The sequence below is a fragment of the Bombina bombina genome, chromosome 12 (genome assembly GCF_027579735.1).
Source record: "Bombina bombina isolate aBomBom1 chromosome 12, aBomBom1.pri, whole genome shotgun sequence".
NCBI lineage: Eukaryota > Metazoa > Chordata > Amphibia > Anura > Bombinatoridae > Bombina > Bombina bombina.
In genome coordinates, this window is record NC_069510.1 from 96256493 (window position 1) to 96273511 (window position 17019).

The following is a 17019-nucleotide window of genomic DNA, read 5'->3' on the forward strand; positions in this document are numbered from 1 at the left end:
TATTTAAGAAATTATTTCCTATGGTCGACCCCAGAAAGGACTTATGGCAGACAGTCCCCAAGGTCGAGGGGGCAGTTTCTACTCTAAACAAACGCACTACTATTCCTATCGAAGATAGTTGTGCTTTCAAAGATCCTATGGATAAAAAATTGGAAGGTTTGCTTAAAAAGATTTTTGTACAGCAAGGCTACCTTCTACAACCAATTTCATGCATTGTTCCTGTCACTACGGCAGCGTGGTTCTGGTTCGAGGAACTAGAAAAGTCGCTCAGTAGAGAAACTCCATATGAGGAGGTTATGGACAGAGTTCACGCACTTAAATTGGCTAACTCTTTTATTTTAGATGCCGCTTTGCAATTAGCTAGATTAGCGGCGAAAAATTCAGGGTTTGCTATCGTGGCGCGCAGAGCGCTTTGGCTAAAGTCTTGGTCAGCGGATGTGTCATCCAAGACAAAATTGCTTAACATCCCTTTCAAAGGTAAAACTTTATTTGGACCAGAATTGAAAGAGATTATTTCAGACATCACTGGGGGAAAGGGCCACGCCCTTCCACAGGATAGGTCTTTTAAGGCTAAAAATAAGCCTAATTTTCGTCCCTTTCGCAGAAACGGACCAGCCTCTAATTCTGCATCCTCTAAGCAAGAGGGTAATGCCTCACAACCCAAACCAGCCTGGAAACCAATGCAAGGCTGGAACAAGGGTAAGCAGGCCAAGAAGCCTGCCACTGCTAACAAAACAGCATGAAGGAGTAGCCCCCGATCCGGGACCGGATCTAGTGGGGGGCAGACTCTCTCTCTTTGCTCAGGCTTGGGCAAGAGATGTTCAGGATCCTTGGGCGCTAGAAATAGTTTCTCAAGGTTATCTCCTGGAATTCAAGGAACTACCCCCAAGGGGAAGGTTCCACAAGTCTCACTTATCCTCAAACCAAATAAAGAGACAGGCATTCTTACATTGTGTAGAAGACCTGTTAAAGATGGGAGTGATACACCCAGTTCCAATAAAGGAACAAGGAATGGGATTTTATTCCAATCTGTTCGTAGTTCCCAAAAAAGAGGGAACGTTCAGACCAATTTTGGATTTGAAGATCCTAAACAAATTTCTCAGGGTACCATCGTTCAAAATGGAAACTATTCGAACGATTCTACCCACCATCCAGGAAAGTCAATTTATGACTACCGTGGATCTAAAGGATGCGTACCTACATATTCCTATCCACAAAGAACATCATCAGTTCCTAAGGTTCGCTTTTCTGGACAAGCATTACCAGTTTGTGGCTCTCCCATTCAGATTAGCCACTGCTCCAAGGATTTTCACAAAAGTGCTAGGGTCCCTTCTAGCGGTTCTAAGACCAAGGGGCATTGCAGTAGTACCTTACTTGGACGACATTCTAATACAAGTGTCGTCCCTGTCAAAAGCAAAGGCTCATACGGACATCGTTCTAGCCTTTCTCAGATCTCACGGATGGAAGGTGAACAAAGAAAAAAGTTCTCTGTCCCCGTCAACAAGAGTTCCCTTCTTGGGAACAATAATAGATTCCTTAGAAATAAAAAAATTTCTGACAGAGGTCAGAAAATCAAAACTTCTAAGCTCTTGTCAAGTGCTTCATTCTGTTCCTCGTCCTTCCATAGCGCAGTGCATGGAAGTAGTAGGATTGATGGTTGCAACAATGGACATAGTTCCTTTTGAACGAATTCATCTAAGACCATTACAACTGTGCATGCTCAAACAGTGGAATGGGGATTATACAGACTTGTCTCCAATGATTCAAGTAGATCAAAAGACCAGAGATTCACTCCGTTGGTGGCTGACCCTGGACCATCTGTCTCAGGGAATGAGCTTCCGCAGGCCAGAGTGGGTCATTGTCACGACCGACGCCAGTCTAGTGGGCTGGGGCGCGGTCTGGGAATCCCTGAAAGCTCAGGGTCTATGGTCTCGGGAAGAGTCTTTTCTCCCGATAAACATTCTGGAACTGAGAGCGATATTCAATGCTCTCAGAGCTTGGCCTCAACTAGCAAAGGCCAAATTCATAAGGTTCCAATCAGACAACATGACGACCGTTGCATATATCAATCATCAGGGGGGAACAAAGAGTTCCCTGGCGATGAAAGAAGTGACCAAAATAATTCAATGGGCGGAGGATCACTCCTGCCACTTGTCTGCGATCCACATCCCAGGAGTGGAAAATTGGGAAGCGGATTTTCTGAGTCGTCAGACATTCCATCCGGGGGAGTGGGAACTCCATCCAGAAATCTTTGCCCAAATAACTCAATTATGGGGCATTCCAGACATGGATCTGATGGCGTCTCGTCAGAACTTCAAGGTTCCTTGCTACGGGTCCAGATCCAGGGATCCCAAGGCGACTCTAGTAGATGCACTAGTAGCACCTTGGACCTTCAACCTAGCTTATGTATTCCCACCGTTTCCTCTCATTCCCAGGCTGGTAGCCAAGATCAATCAGGAGAGGGCCTCGGTGATCTTGATAGCTCCTGCGTGGCCACGCAGGACTTGGTATGCAGACCTGGTGAATATGTCATCGGCTCCACCATGGAAGCTACCTTTGAGACAGGACCTTCTTGTTCAGGGTCCATTCGAACATCCAAATCTGGTCTCCCTCCAACTGATGGCTTGGAGATTGAACGCTTGATTCTATCAAAGCGTGGGTTTTCAGATTCTGTTATAGATACTCTGGTTCAGGCCAAAAAACCTGTAACTAGAAAAATTTACCATAAAATATGGAAAAAATATATCTGTTGGTGTGAATCCAAAGGATTCCCATGGAATAAGATAAAAATTCCTAAGATTCTCTCCTTTCTACAAGAAGGTTTGGAGAAAGGATTATCTGCAAGTTCTCTAAAGGGACAGATCTCTGCTTTATCTGTCTTACTACACAAAAGACTGGCAGCTGTGCCAGATGTTCAAGCTTTTGTTCAGGCTCTGGTTAGGATCAAGCCTGTTTACAGACCCTTGACTCCTCCCTGGAGTCTAAATCTAGTTCTTTCAGTTCTTCAAGGGGTTCCGTTTGAACCTTTACATTCCATAGATATTAAGTTACTATCTTGGAAAGTTTTGTTTTTAGTTGCAATTTCTTCTGCTAGAAGAGTTTCAGAGTTATCTGCTCTGCAGTGTTCTCCGCCCTATCTGGTGTTCCATGCAGATAAGGTGGTTTTGCGTACTAAGCCTGGTTTTCTTCCTAAAGTTGTTTCTAACAAAAATATTAACCAGGAGATAGTTGTACCTTCTTTGTGTCCGAATCCAGTTTCAAAGAAGGAACGTTTGTTACACAATTTGGACGTTGTCCGTGCTCTAAAGTTCTATTTAGAGGCTACTAAAGATTTCAGACAAACATCTTCCTTGTTTGTTGTTTATTCTGGTAAAAGGAGAGGTCAAAAAGCGACTTCTACCTCTCTTTCTTTTTGGCTTAAAAGTATTATCCGATTGGCTTATGAGACTGCCGGACGGCAACCTCCTGAAAGAATCACAGCTCAGTCCACTAGGGCTGTGGCTTCCACATGGGCCTTCAAGAACGAGGCTTCTGTTGACCAGATATGTAAGGCAGCGACTTGGTCTTCACTGCACACTTTTGCCAAATTTTACAAATTTGATACTTTTGCTTCTTCGGAGGCTATTTTTGGGAGAAAGGTTTTGCAAGCTGTGGTGCCTTCCGTTTAGGTAACCTGATTTGCTCCCTCCCTTCATCCGTGTCCTAAAGCTTTGGTATTGGTTCCCACAAGTAAGGATGACGCCGTGGACCGGACACACCAATGTTGGAGAAAACAGAATTTATGCTTACCTGATAAATTACTTTCTCCAACGGTGTGTCCGGTCCACGGCCCGCCCTGGTTTTTTAATCAGGTCTGATGAATTATTTTCTCTAACTACAGTCACCACGGTACCATATGGTTTCTCCTATATATATTTCCTCCTGTCCGTCGGTCGAATGACTGGGGTGGGCGGAGCCTAGGAGGGACTATATGGCCAGCTTTGCTGGGACTCTTTGCCATTTCCTGTTGGGGAAGAGAATATCCCACAAGTAAGGATGACGCCGTGGACCGGACACACCGTTGGAGAAAGTAATTTATCAGGTAAGCATAAATTCAGTTTTTAGCGGTACCATTGCACTTGTAACCTGGCCCTCAATTTGTTAATTACTGATATTATACAAGTCTTACTGGCACACTGAGCAGCTGCAGTATATAAAATGCTTTTGCACTGAGAATATTTAGATATATCTCACATGCACGTGCAGAGACACATGTTAACACTAAAACAGTCATAACTTTTACTAGAAGCATTTTTGCCAATGCATGTATATTGCAAATTATTCAAAGATGTAATTCATCTATTTACATTTTTACCGGAATGTCCCTTTAACATAAATGAGATTAAATACACCAGAGGGGAAACAAATAGCACAGCACATTTGATCTAAACCTGACAGGTAAGTTTTTTTAAATTTATTTTAACATAGTTATATTGTAATTTTAATTTAAAGTATAGGGGATAGTTAGTTAGGTTTAGGGGTTAATAGTTTAAATTTAGTGATTTGCGATGTGGGGGGGCCGGCGGTTTAGGGGTTAATAGGTTTAGTTTTAGCAATGTGGGGGCCAGCGGTTTAGGGTTGATAGGTTTATTATAGTCTTTGCGGTGCGGGGGGTCGACGGTTTAGGGGTTAATACTTTATTTTAGTGTTGCCGATGTGGGGGCCGGCGGTTTAGGGGTTAATAACTTTATTATAGTAGTAGTAGTAGTAGTGATGGGGGGGGGCGTCGGTTTAGGGGTTAATAACTTTATTTTAGTGTTGGCGATGTGGGGGCCGGCGGTTTAGGGGTTAATAACTTTATTGTAGTAGTGATGTGGGGGGCCGGCGGTTTAGGGGTTAATACTTTATTTTAGTGTTGGCGATGTCGGGGGGTGGCAGATTAGGGGTATTTAGACTAGGGGTTTATGTTAGGGTGCTAGGTTTTAACGTAACTTTCTTTTTTTTTCCATAGACATCAATGGGGATTGCGTTACGGAGATCACCATTCCGCGATCGCAGGTGTTAGTTTTTGTCTAACACTTTCTCTCCATTGATGTCTATGGGGAAAGCGTGCATGAGCACGTCAATTCAGGCCTTGGGTTTTGTGCGGTATGGAGCTTAGCGCAACATACCGCACGACAAAGGAAAGTTTTTCAGTAACTTGTAATGGAAGCACTGAGGAGAGTGTGACACCGCTCGGTTTTTTTTGCGTTATTTACACACCCGATTTAGCGCATAACTTGTAATCTAGGTGTTGAGAAATGATAGTAAGCAGCAGAAAACTATTGTCTAGATTACGAGTTTTGTCGGTAATGGTGTGCGGTGCTAACGAGCATTTTATTCTCACCGCTCAATTAAGACAACGCTGGTATTACGTTTTTTTTTAAACCCGGCGTTAGCCGCAGAAAAGTGAGCGGAGAGCAAAATTTTCCTCCACATCTCACCTCCATACCAGCGCTGCTTACATTAGCAGTGAGCTGGAAAAACGTGCTCGTGCACGATTTCCCCATAGGAATCAATGGGGAGAGCCGGCTGAAAAAGAACCTAACACCTGCAAAAAAGCAGCGTAAAGCTCCTAACGCAGCCCCATTGATTCCTATGGGGAAATACATTTTATATCTACACCTAACACCCTAACATGAACCCCGAGTCTAAACACCCCTAATCTTACACTTATTAACCCCTAATCCGCCACCCCCGACATCGCCGACACCTGCTTTATATTATTAACCCCTAATCTGCCTCTCCGGACACCGCCGCCACCTACATTATACTTATGAACCCCTAATCTGCTGCCCCCAACATCGCCGACACCTACATTATATTATTAACCCCTAATCTGCCTCTCCGGACACCGCCGCCACCTACATTATACTTATGAACCCCTAATCTGCTGCCCCCAACATCGCCGACACCTACATTATATTTATTAACCTCTAATCTGCTGCCCCCAATGTCGCCGCAACCTACCTACAATTATTAACCCCTAATCTGCCGCCCCCAATGTCGCCGCCACTATATTAAAGTTATTAACCCCTAAAACTAAGTCTAACCCTAACCCCCCTAACTTAAATATAATTTAAATAAATCTAAATAAAATTACTACAATTAACTAAATTATTCCTTTTTAAAACTAAATACTTACCTGTAAAATAAACCCTAAGCTAGCTGCAATATAACTAATAGTTACATTGTAGCTATCTTAGGGTTTATTTTTATTTTACAGGCATTTTTGTAATTATTTTAACTAGGTACAATAGTTATTAAATAGTTATTAACTATTTAATAGCTACCTAGTTAAAATAAATAAACATTTACCTGTAAAATAAAACCTAACCTAAGTTACAATTACACCTAACACTACACTATAATTACATTAATTCCCTAAATTAACTACAATTAAATACAATTAAATAAAATTATCTAAAGTACAGAAAAAAAACACTAAATTACAGAAAATAATAAAATAATTACAAATTTTTTAAACTAATTACACCTAATCTAATCCCCCTAATAAAATAAAAAAGCCCCCAAAAATAATTAAAAGCCCTACCCTATACTAAATTACAAATAGCCCTTAAAAGGGCCTTTTGCAGGGCATTGCCCCAAAGTAATCAGCTCTTTTATCTGTAAAAAAAAAAGTACAATACCCCCCCCAACATTAAAACCCACCACCCACACAACCAACCCTACTCTAAAACCCACCCAATCTCCCCTTAATAAAACCTAACACTAACCCCTTGAAGATCACCCTACCTTGAGAAATCTTCACCCAACCGGGCCGAAGTCCTCAACGAAGCCCGGGTGAAGTGGTCCTCCAGACGGGCAGAAGTCTTCATCCAAGCCGGGAAGAAGAGGTCCTCCAGACGGGCAGAAGTCTTCATCCAAACGGCATCTTCTATCTTCATCCATCCGGCGCGGAGTGGCTCCATCTTCAAGACATCCGACGTGGAGCATCCTCTTCATCCGACGGCTTCTTCAACAGTGACGGGTCCTTTAAGTGATGTCATCCAAGATGGCATCCCTTCAATTCCGATTGGCTGATAGAATTTTATCAGCCAATCGGAATTAAGGTAGGAAAAATCCTATTGGCTGATTGGATCAGCCAATAGGATTGAACTTCCGATTGGCTGATAAAATTCTATCAGCCAATCGGAATTGAAGGGACGCCATCTTGGATGACGTCACTTAAAGGACCCGTCATTGTTGAAGAAGCTGTCGGATGAAGAGGATGCTCCGCGTCGGATGTCTTGAAGATGGAGCCGCTCCGCGCCGGATGGATGAAGATAGAAGATGCCGTCTGGATGAAGACTTCTGCCCGTCTGGAGGACCTCTTCTTCCCGGCTTGGATGAAGACTTCTGCCGTCTGGAGGACCACTTTGCCCGGCTTCCTTTAGGACTTCGGCCCGGTTGGGTGAAGACTTCTCAAGGTAGGGTGATCTTCAAGGGGGTTAATGTTAGGTTTTATTAAGGGGGGATTGGGTGGGTTTTAGAGTAGGGTTGGGTGTGTGGGTGGTGGGTTTTAATGTTGAGGGGGGTATTGTTTTTTTACAGTTAAAAGAACTGATTACTTTGGGGCAATGCCCCGCAAAAGGCCATTTTAAGGGCTATTGTAAATTAGTATTATTTTGGGGGCTTTTTTATTTTATTAGGGGGATTAGATTAGGTGTAATTAGTTTAAAAAACTTGTAATTATTTTATTTTCTGTAATTTAGTGGGGGCGGGGTTTCGTACTTTAGATAATTTTATTTAATTGTATTCAATTGTAGTTAATTTAGGGAATTTATTTAATTATAGTGTAGTGTTAGGTGTAATTGTAACTTAGGTTAGGTTTTATTTTACAGGTAAATTTGTATTTATTTTAACTAGGTAGTTATTAAATAGTTAATAACTATTTAATAACTATTGTACCTAGTTTAAAATAAATACAAAGTTGCCTGTAAAATAAAAATAAACCCTAAGATAGCTACAATGTAACTATTAGTTATATTGTAGCTAGCTTAGGGTTTATTTTATAGGTAAGTATTTAAATAGGAATTATTTAGTTAATTGTAGTAATTTTATTTAGATTTATTTAAATTATATTTAAGTTAGTGGGTGTTAGGGTTAGACTTAGATTTAGGGGTTAATACATTTAATATAGTTGCGGCGACGTTGGGGGCGGCAGATTATGGGTTAATAAATGTAGGTAGGTGGCAGCAATGTTAGGGACGACAGATTAGGGGTTAATAAAATTTAACTAGTGTTTGCGATGCGGGAGTGTGGTGGTTTAGGGGTTAATATATTTATTATAGTGGCGGCGATGTCCGGTTCGGCAGATTAGGGGTTAAAAAATTTATTTTAGTGTTTGCAGTGTGGGGGGGGCCTCGGTTTAGGGGTTAATAGGTAGTTTATGGGTGTTAGTGTACTTTTTAGCACTTTAGTTAAGAGTTTTATACTACGGCGTTAGCCCATAAAACTCTTAACTACTGACTTTAAAATGCGGTACCAGGCTTGACAGGAGAGGGTGTACCGCTCACTTTTTGGAAGACTCGTTATACCGGCGCTATGCAAGTCCCATTGAAAAAAGAGGATACGCAATTGACGTAAGTGGATTTGCGGTATTTTCGAATCTGGCCAAAAAAGTGAGCGGGACACCTGTACCTGCAAGACTCGTAATACCAGCAGGCGTTAAAAAGCAGCGTTGGGACCTCTCAATGCTGCTTTTTAAGGCTAACGCAAGACTCGTAATCTAGGTGTAAATTTGTTTGCAATCCCTTTGTATTACTAACCTCTGTATACAAGCAGACATAGCAACATTAGACTCACTCATGGTAAACAGAGCTGAGGCAGCTGATGACAAGGGAGTTTGATGGAGATGATATTGTGGCCCCTCGGCCCCTGGTTGGACAACACTGCTAAGTGCCTATTGTGTGAGAATATTGCCATTTATAGTAAGCGGCACAGAAGCAAAGCAAGAAGGCATTATTATGCCACTCTGTAGCTCCCTGCTTACATGGCACAGGGAATACAGTGTACGCGTTTTACACTATTTATCCGTAAAGAGAGTTAGTTAAAGGGACAGTCTAGTCAAAAATAAACATTCATGATTCAGATAGGGCATGTAATTTTAAACAATTTTTCAATTTACTTCTATCACCAAATTTTGCTTTGTTCTCTTGGTATTCTAAGTTGAAAGCTAAACCTAGGAGGCTCATATGTATATTTCTTAGCCCTTGAAGGCTGCCTCTTATCCGAATGCATTTTTTATTTTTTTTCACAACTAGAGGGCATTAGCTCATGTGTGCCATATATGTAACATTGTGCTCATGCCTGTGGAGTTACCTAGGAGTCAGCACCGATTGGCTAAAATGCAAGTCTGTCAAAAGAACTGAAATAAGGAGTCAGTCTGCAGAGACTTAGTTAGAAGCTAATCGCAGAGGTAAAAAGTATATTAATATAACTGTGTTGGTTTTGCAAAACTGGGAAATGGGTAATAAAGGGATTATCTATCTTTTTAACCCCTTAACGACCGAGGACGTGCAGGGTACGTCCTCAGAAAAAAGGCAGTTAATGCCTGAGAACGTACCCTGCACGTCCTCGGTTTGGAAAGCAGCTGGAAGCGATCCTGATCACTTCCAGCTGCTTTCCGGTTATTGCAGGATGCCTCGATATCGAGGCATCCTGCAATAACAATTTTTGCCCCTCCGGTGCAGAGAGAGCCACTCTGTGGCCCTCTCTGCACCGGACATCGATGGCCGCATTCGTTGGTGGGTGGGAGCGTAAATGGGAGGTGGGTGGGCGGCCATCGATGGCTTCTTAGTCAGAGAGGGGGGCGGGATCGGGGGCGGGATCGCCGGGGGCGCGCACAACCGCTTACACTACAGAAACTTAAACTACAGAAACACAAAATAATACAAAATAAATAATAAAAAAACGTAATGGAAGGGATCTGGGAGGGGGTGGGGGATTGATCTGGGGGGGGGGGGAGCTACACTACAGAAAAAACTAAAATAAATAAAAAAAAAACATTTTTATATGCAAACTGGGTACTGGCAGACACCTGCCAGTACCCAAGATGGCCCCCAATAAGGCAGTGGGGGGGGGGGGGGGGGTAGAGAGCTGTTTTGGGGGGGATCAGAGAGGTTGGGGGCTAAGGGGGGATCCTACATAGCAGCATATGTAAATATGCTTAAAAAAAAAAAAAAGTAAAAAAAAAAAAACCTTTTATTTTAGTACTGGCAGACTTTCTGCCAGTACTTAAGATGGCGGGGACAATTGTGGGGTGGGGGAGGGAAGAGAGCTCTATGGGAGGGATCAGGGGGTCTGATGTGTCAGGTGGGAAGCTGATCTCTACACTAAAGCTAAAATTAACCCTGCAAGCTCCCTACAAGCTACCTAATTAACCCCTTCACTGCTGGGCATAATTCACGTTTTGTGCGCAGTGGCATTTAGCGGCCTTTTAATTACCAAAAAGCAACACCAAAGCCATATATGTCTGCTATTTCTGAACAAAGGGGATCCCAGAGAATCATTTACAACCATTTGTACCATAATTGCACAAGTTGTTTCTAAATAATTTCAGTGAGAAACCTAAAGTTTGTGAAAAAGTTGACTATTTTTTTTAATTTAATCGTATTTGGCGGTGAAATGGTGGCCTGAAATATACCAAAATGGGCCTAGATCAATACTTGGGGTTGTCTACTACACTACACTAAAGCTAAAATTAACCCTACAAGCTCCCTACAAGTTCCCTAATTAACCCCTGCACTGCTGAGCATAATACACTTGTGGTGTGCAGCAGCATTTAGCGGACTTCTAATTACTTAAAAACAACGCCAAAGCGATATATGTCTGCTATTTCTGAACAAAGGGGATCCCAGAGAAGCATTTACAACCATTTGTGCCATAATTGCACAAAATGTTTGTTAATGATTTCAGTGAGAAACCTAAAATTTGGAAAAATTTTACTTTTTTTTTTTATTTGATCGCATTTGGCGGTGAAATGGTGGCATGAAATATACCAAAATGGGCCTAGATCAATACTTTGGGATGTCTTCTAAAAAAATATATATACATGTCAAGGGATATTCAGGGATTCCTGAAAGATATCAGTGTTCCAATGTAACTAGCGCTAATTTTAAAAAAAAGTGGTTTGGAAATAGCAAAGTGCTACTTATATTTATGGCCCTATAACTTGCAAAAAAAGCAAAGAACATGTAAACATTGGGTATTTATAAACTCTGGACAAAATTTAGAAACTATTTAGCATGGGTGTTTTTTGGTGGTTGTAGATGTGTAACAGATTTTGGGGGTCAAAGTTAGAAAAAGTGTGTTTTTTTCCATTTTTTCCTCATATTTTATAATTTTTTTTATAGTAAATTATAAGATATGTTGAAAATAATGGTATCTTTAGAAAGTCCATTTAATGGCGAAAAAAACGGTATATAATATGTGTGGGTACAGTAACTGAGTAAGAGGGAAATTACAGCTAAACACAAAGACCGCAAAAATGTAAAAATAGCCTTGGTCCCAAACGGACAGAAAATGGAAAAGTGCTGTGGTCATTAAGGGGTTAAACAATAACATTTCTGGTGTAGACTGTCCCTTTAAGGTGACAACAAAACCTAATCAGAGGAAATGAGAGAGGAAACGAAGTTATGTCTGTTTTCTCTATTAACACACTGTCGGCTAGATTTGGAGTTTTGTCGGTAACGACCCGAAAAACTAACGCCGGCTTTTTTCTGGCCGCACCATAAAAATAACTCTGGTATTGAGAGTCCACATAAAGGCTGCGTTAGGCTCCAAAAAAGGAGCGTAGAGCATTTTTAACGCAGCTTCAACTCTCGATACCAGAGTTGCTTACGCAAGCGGCCAGCCTCAAAAACGTGCTCGTGCATGATTCCCCCATAGGAAACAATGGAGCTGTTTGAGCTGAAAAAAAACCAAACACCTGCAAAAAAGCCGCGTTCAGCTCCTAACGCAGCCCCATTGTTTGCTATGCGGTAACACTTCCTACGTCTGCACCTAACACTCTAACATGTACCCCGAGTCTAAACACCCCTAACCTTACACTTATTAACCCCTAATCTGCCGCCCCCGCTATCGCTGACCCCTGCATATTTTTATTAACCCCTAATCTGCCGCTCCGTAAACCGCCGCTACTTACATTATCCCTATGTACCCCTAATCTGCTGCCCTAACATCGCCGACCCCTATATTATATTTATTAACCCCTAATCTGCCCCCCACAACGTCGCCTCCACCTGCCTAAACTTATTAACCCCTAATCTGCCGACCAGACCTGAGCGCTACTATAATAAAGTTATTAACCCCTAATCCGCCTCACTAACCCTATAATAAATAGTATTAACCCCTAATCTGCCCTCCCTAACATCGCTGACACCTAACTTCAATTATTAACCCCTAATCTGCCGACTGGAGCTCACCGCTATTCTAATAAATGTATTAACCCCTAAAGCTAAGTCTAACCCTAACACTAACACCCCCCTAAGTTAAATATAATTTACATCTAACGAAATTAATTAACTCTTATTAAATAAATTATTCCTATTTAAAGATAAATACTTACCTGTAAAATAAATCCTAATATAGCTACAATATAAATTATAATTATATTATAGCTATTTTAGGATTTATATTTATTTTACAGGTAACTTTGTATTTATTTTAACCAGGTACAATAGCTATTAAATAGTTAAGAACTATTTAATAGCTAAAATAGTTAAAATAATTACAAAATTACCTGTAAATCCAATCAGCCAATCAGATTGAGCTCGCATTCTATTGGCTGTTCCGATCAGCCAATAGAATGCGAGCTCAATCTGATTGGCTGATTGGATCAGCCAATCGGATTGAACTTGATTCTGATTGGCTGATTCCATCAGCCAATCAGAATATTCCTACCTTAATTCCGATTGGCTGATAGAATCCTATCAGCCAATCGGAATTCGAGGGACGCCATCTTGGATGACGTCCCTTAAAGGAACCGTCATTCGGCTAGTAGGCGTCGGGAGAAGAGGATGTTCCGCGTCGGAGGTCTGCAAGATGGATCCGGAAGAAAGAAGATTGAAGATGCCGTTGATAGAAGACTTCATCCGGATCATGGACCTCTTCAGCTCCCGCTTGGATGAAGACTTCATCCGGATCATGGACCTCTTCAGCTCCCGCTTGGATGAAGACTTCAGCCGGATCATGGACCTCTTCAGCCCCCCGCTTGGGCTTGGATCAGGACATCGGAGGAGCTCTTCAGGACGGATCGGTGAACCTGGCAGGGTGAAGATAAGGTAGGAAGATCTTCAGGGGCTTAGTGTTAGGTTTATTTAAGGGGGGTTTGGGTTAGATTAGGGGTATGTGGGTGGTGGGTTGTAATGTTGGGGGGGGGATTGTATGTTTTTTTTTACAGGCAAAAGAGCTGAATTCTTTGGGGCATGCCCCGCAAAGGGCCCTGTTCAGGGCTGGTAAGGTTAAAGAGCTTTGAACTTTAGTAATTTAGAATAGGGTAGGGCATTTTTTTATTTTGGGGGGCTTTGTTATTTTATTAGGGGGCTTAGAGTAGGTGTAATTAGTTTAAAATTGTTGTAATATTTTTCTTATGTTTGTAAATATTTTTTTATTTTTTGTAACTTAGTTCTTTTTTATTTTTTGTACTTTAGCTAGTTTATTTAATTGTATTTATTTGTAGGAATTGTATTTAATTAATTTATTGATAGTGTAGTGTTAGGTTTAATTGTAACTTAGGTTAGGATTTATTTTACAGGTAATTTTGTAATTATTTTAACTATTTTAGCTATTAAATAGTTCTTAACTATTTAATAGCTATTGTACCTGGTTAAAATAAATACAAAGTTACCTGTAAAATAAATATAAATCCTAAAATAGCTATAATATAATTATAATTTATATTGTAGCTATATTAGGATTTATTTTACAGGTAAGTATTTATCTTTAAATAGGAATAATTTATTTAATAAGAGTTAATTAATTTCGTTAGATGTAAATTATATTTAACTTAGGAGGGTGTTAGTGTTAGGGTTAGACTTAGCTTTAGGGGTTAATACATTTATTAGAATAGCGGTGAGCTCCAGTCGGCAGATTAGGGGTTAATAATTGAAGTTAGGTGTCGGCGATGTTAGGGAGGGCAGATTAGGGGTTAATACTATTTATTATAGGGTTAGTGAGGCGGATTAGGGGTTAATAACTTTATTATAGTAGCGCTCAGGTCCGGTCGGCAGATTAGGGGTTAATAAGTGTAGGCAGGTGGAGGCGACGTTGAGGGGGGCAGATTAGGGGTTAATAAATATAATATAGGGGTCGGCGGTGTTAGGGGCAGCAGATTAGGGGTACATAAGGATAACGTAGGTGGCGGCGCTTTGCGGTCGGCAGATTAGGGGTTAATAAGTGTAGGTAGGTGGAGGCGACGTTGTGGAGGGCAGGTTAGGGGTTAATAAATATAATACAGGGGTCGGCGGTGTTAGGGGCAGCAGATTAGGGGTACATAAGGATAACGTAGGTGGCGGTCGGCAGATTAGGGGTTAAAAAAATTTATTCGAGTGTCGGCGATGTGGGGGGACCTCGGTTTAGGGGTACATAGGTAGTTTATGGGTGTTAGTGTACTTTAGAGCACAGTAGTTAAGAGCTTTATAAACCGGCGTTAGCCCAGAAAGCTCTTAACTACTGACTTTTTTCCTGCGGCTGGAGTTTTGTCGTTAGATGTCTAACGCTCACTTCAGAGCGTACGGGACGTGTTATCTAAAAATGACACTTTAAGAAAGGTAACTGATTGTGGCTGAAGGAAAATACATTTTATTATAGTAAACGTAAAAAGCTAAATAAATCCCATGCACAGAACAGCGCAACAATTACATGTAGTTTGAAAGGTTACATTTAAAAATACTTCCATATATGTTGTATACTGCAGAGATTATTCACATTGGCAGATAGAGACCAATAATTACAACAACAAAAGAAAACCCAACAAACGTCTAACCTTGCAGGCAACCTTCATGCTGATTACTAAAGGTTTTATTGGGATACTTATCTATTTATAGAAGAATCGGAGGAAGCTGCAAATATGTAGACATTGCCTTTATCGACTGAGATCACAGTGTCCTTATATTTTTTGTTTCTTTTTATTCCATAATTACATTGTGCATTACATTAGGACTAATAACCACAAATGTATATGGAAAACTTTAATGTATATGAACTATGACTGTGAGAATTTACGTTACAGTGGCAGATGATGGATATACATTTACTTTTGTATATTAGTACATGAAAGTACGCTCCAGACTGTCCCATAAAGCTTTTTCTCTGTAACTCCCACACATCGTTCAGTTCTGTCAAGCATACTTCTAACTGACTATGGGTTAGATTACAAGTGGAGCGCTAATTTACCTGCTTACTGGCGCGTGATAAATACCCAGCCTTACAAGAGGCTGGTTATTGCTACCGCGAGCTTGCGGTAGATATTAGCACTTGTAAAATTTACAAGATCACTGGTTAATTTTAGAAATGTGTCCCAAATGCCCACAAAATACAGCGGTGTGTATTTTGTTAAAAAAAATTAAATTGTAGCATTGTTATTTTTAAATAAAACAACTGCACCAGGCAGATTTTGGGGGCTAAAGTTAGCAGGTCTGGGGTGAAAGTGCCTTTACATTGCTGTCTATGGGAACTGTGTGTTCCCAGTAAATATATATGTATATGCTTATATACATATATTTATGTGTTATTATGTGTATACAGTATACACATATTAACACATACATACATATGTATATAATCATATACATATATATTTACAATTTGCTGTCATAGCTCCGCGACTTACCCCCTTCGCTGCGCTAGCTCTAATGCTGTGTCTAACAGAATGAGAACGAGGCTCCCTTTGGAGTCTATGGAAGCTCACTCTCGTGAGCGCAATGTTTCCCATCAATGCGTTCGCATTGCTTTCAACTTGTAATACCAGTGCACATTAGCGTGCGCTGGTATTACTCAGTAGAGTGCAAAGAATGCTTTCACGAAACCAATATTTAGTGCTCCACTTGTAATCTGACCATATGTGCTGTCGTGCTTTGTCTGCCTATAGCTACGTAGCGTTTGCATTATGTACACATGATCTGACATATTTTCTCAGACATTCCTATGTAATTGTTTCCTTTATCCCTGCTAACACAAGTGGGTTACAGATTAAATGATCATATTATAGTTATAGGAAAATACCAAACCATTCATAGATGTTAAAGGTTATAAATACGCTAGTGTAGTTTAAAAGTGTTCCAGCTATTGCACAAATATTATGTGAGTGATGTCTTCTTGTCTCCTGAGATTTATCCATCGCAAGTGCTGTAAGATTTTTAATCCATTTTACCTTTTCTTGTTCACACAGGGGGCTTCAGTAAATTTCAGGGTGAATTTCCACATCATTGTGAAACCAATCTGGACTCCAGCAGCTGTGCCAGTAGTTCACCTTTGCCCCCAACACCCGTGTTAGGTCTGGGGGGCTTGTGCATTACTTCTGACTGTTCAGATGTGGAGTCAGACCTTGATAGGGAGCCTCTGAGCGGAATGGATTCGGAAGGCATGAGCCCCCGTAACCAGACGCCATCATTCCCTGTGCAGATCCTTCCTCACTTATACCTGGGCAGTGCAAGGGATTCTGGTAATATGGACACGCTAGCTAAGCTGGGCATCCGCTACATCCTCAATGTCACTCCAAACTTACCAAATATCTTTGAGAAGGATGGGGAGTTCCACTACAAGCAGATTCCTATATCTGACCATTGGAGCCAGAACCTGTCACAGTTTTTTCCCGAGGCAATTGAATTTATTGGTGAGTGCCCAGCTTGACAATTCTTTTTTTAATGAATTAAAATGTTTAAAACATAAAGAGTATGTCTTTCCTGGTGCAGCACTGTGCGTCAGAGGTCTTAGAATTCTCAGTTTATTTCACACACATATACTGTCCTGTTGGGATTATAAATATATATTTCCATT

The 17019-nt window shown here is 41.0% G+C and overlaps 1 protein-coding gene across 1 annotated transcript in view; it reads left to right on the forward strand.

Annotated features, from left to right (window-relative positions):
• The window catches only part of DUSP9 (dual specificity phosphatase 9), a 69655-nt gene that overhangs the window by 41690 nt on the left and 10946 nt on the right, over nucleotides 1–17019 (forward strand). Inside the window, exon 4 of the mRNA XM_053696039.1 lies at nucleotides 16412–16855. Coding sequence (XP_053552014.1) covers nucleotides 16412–16855 — 444 coding nt within the window. The remainder of the gene's footprint in view (nucleotides 1–16411; nucleotides 16856–17019) is intronic.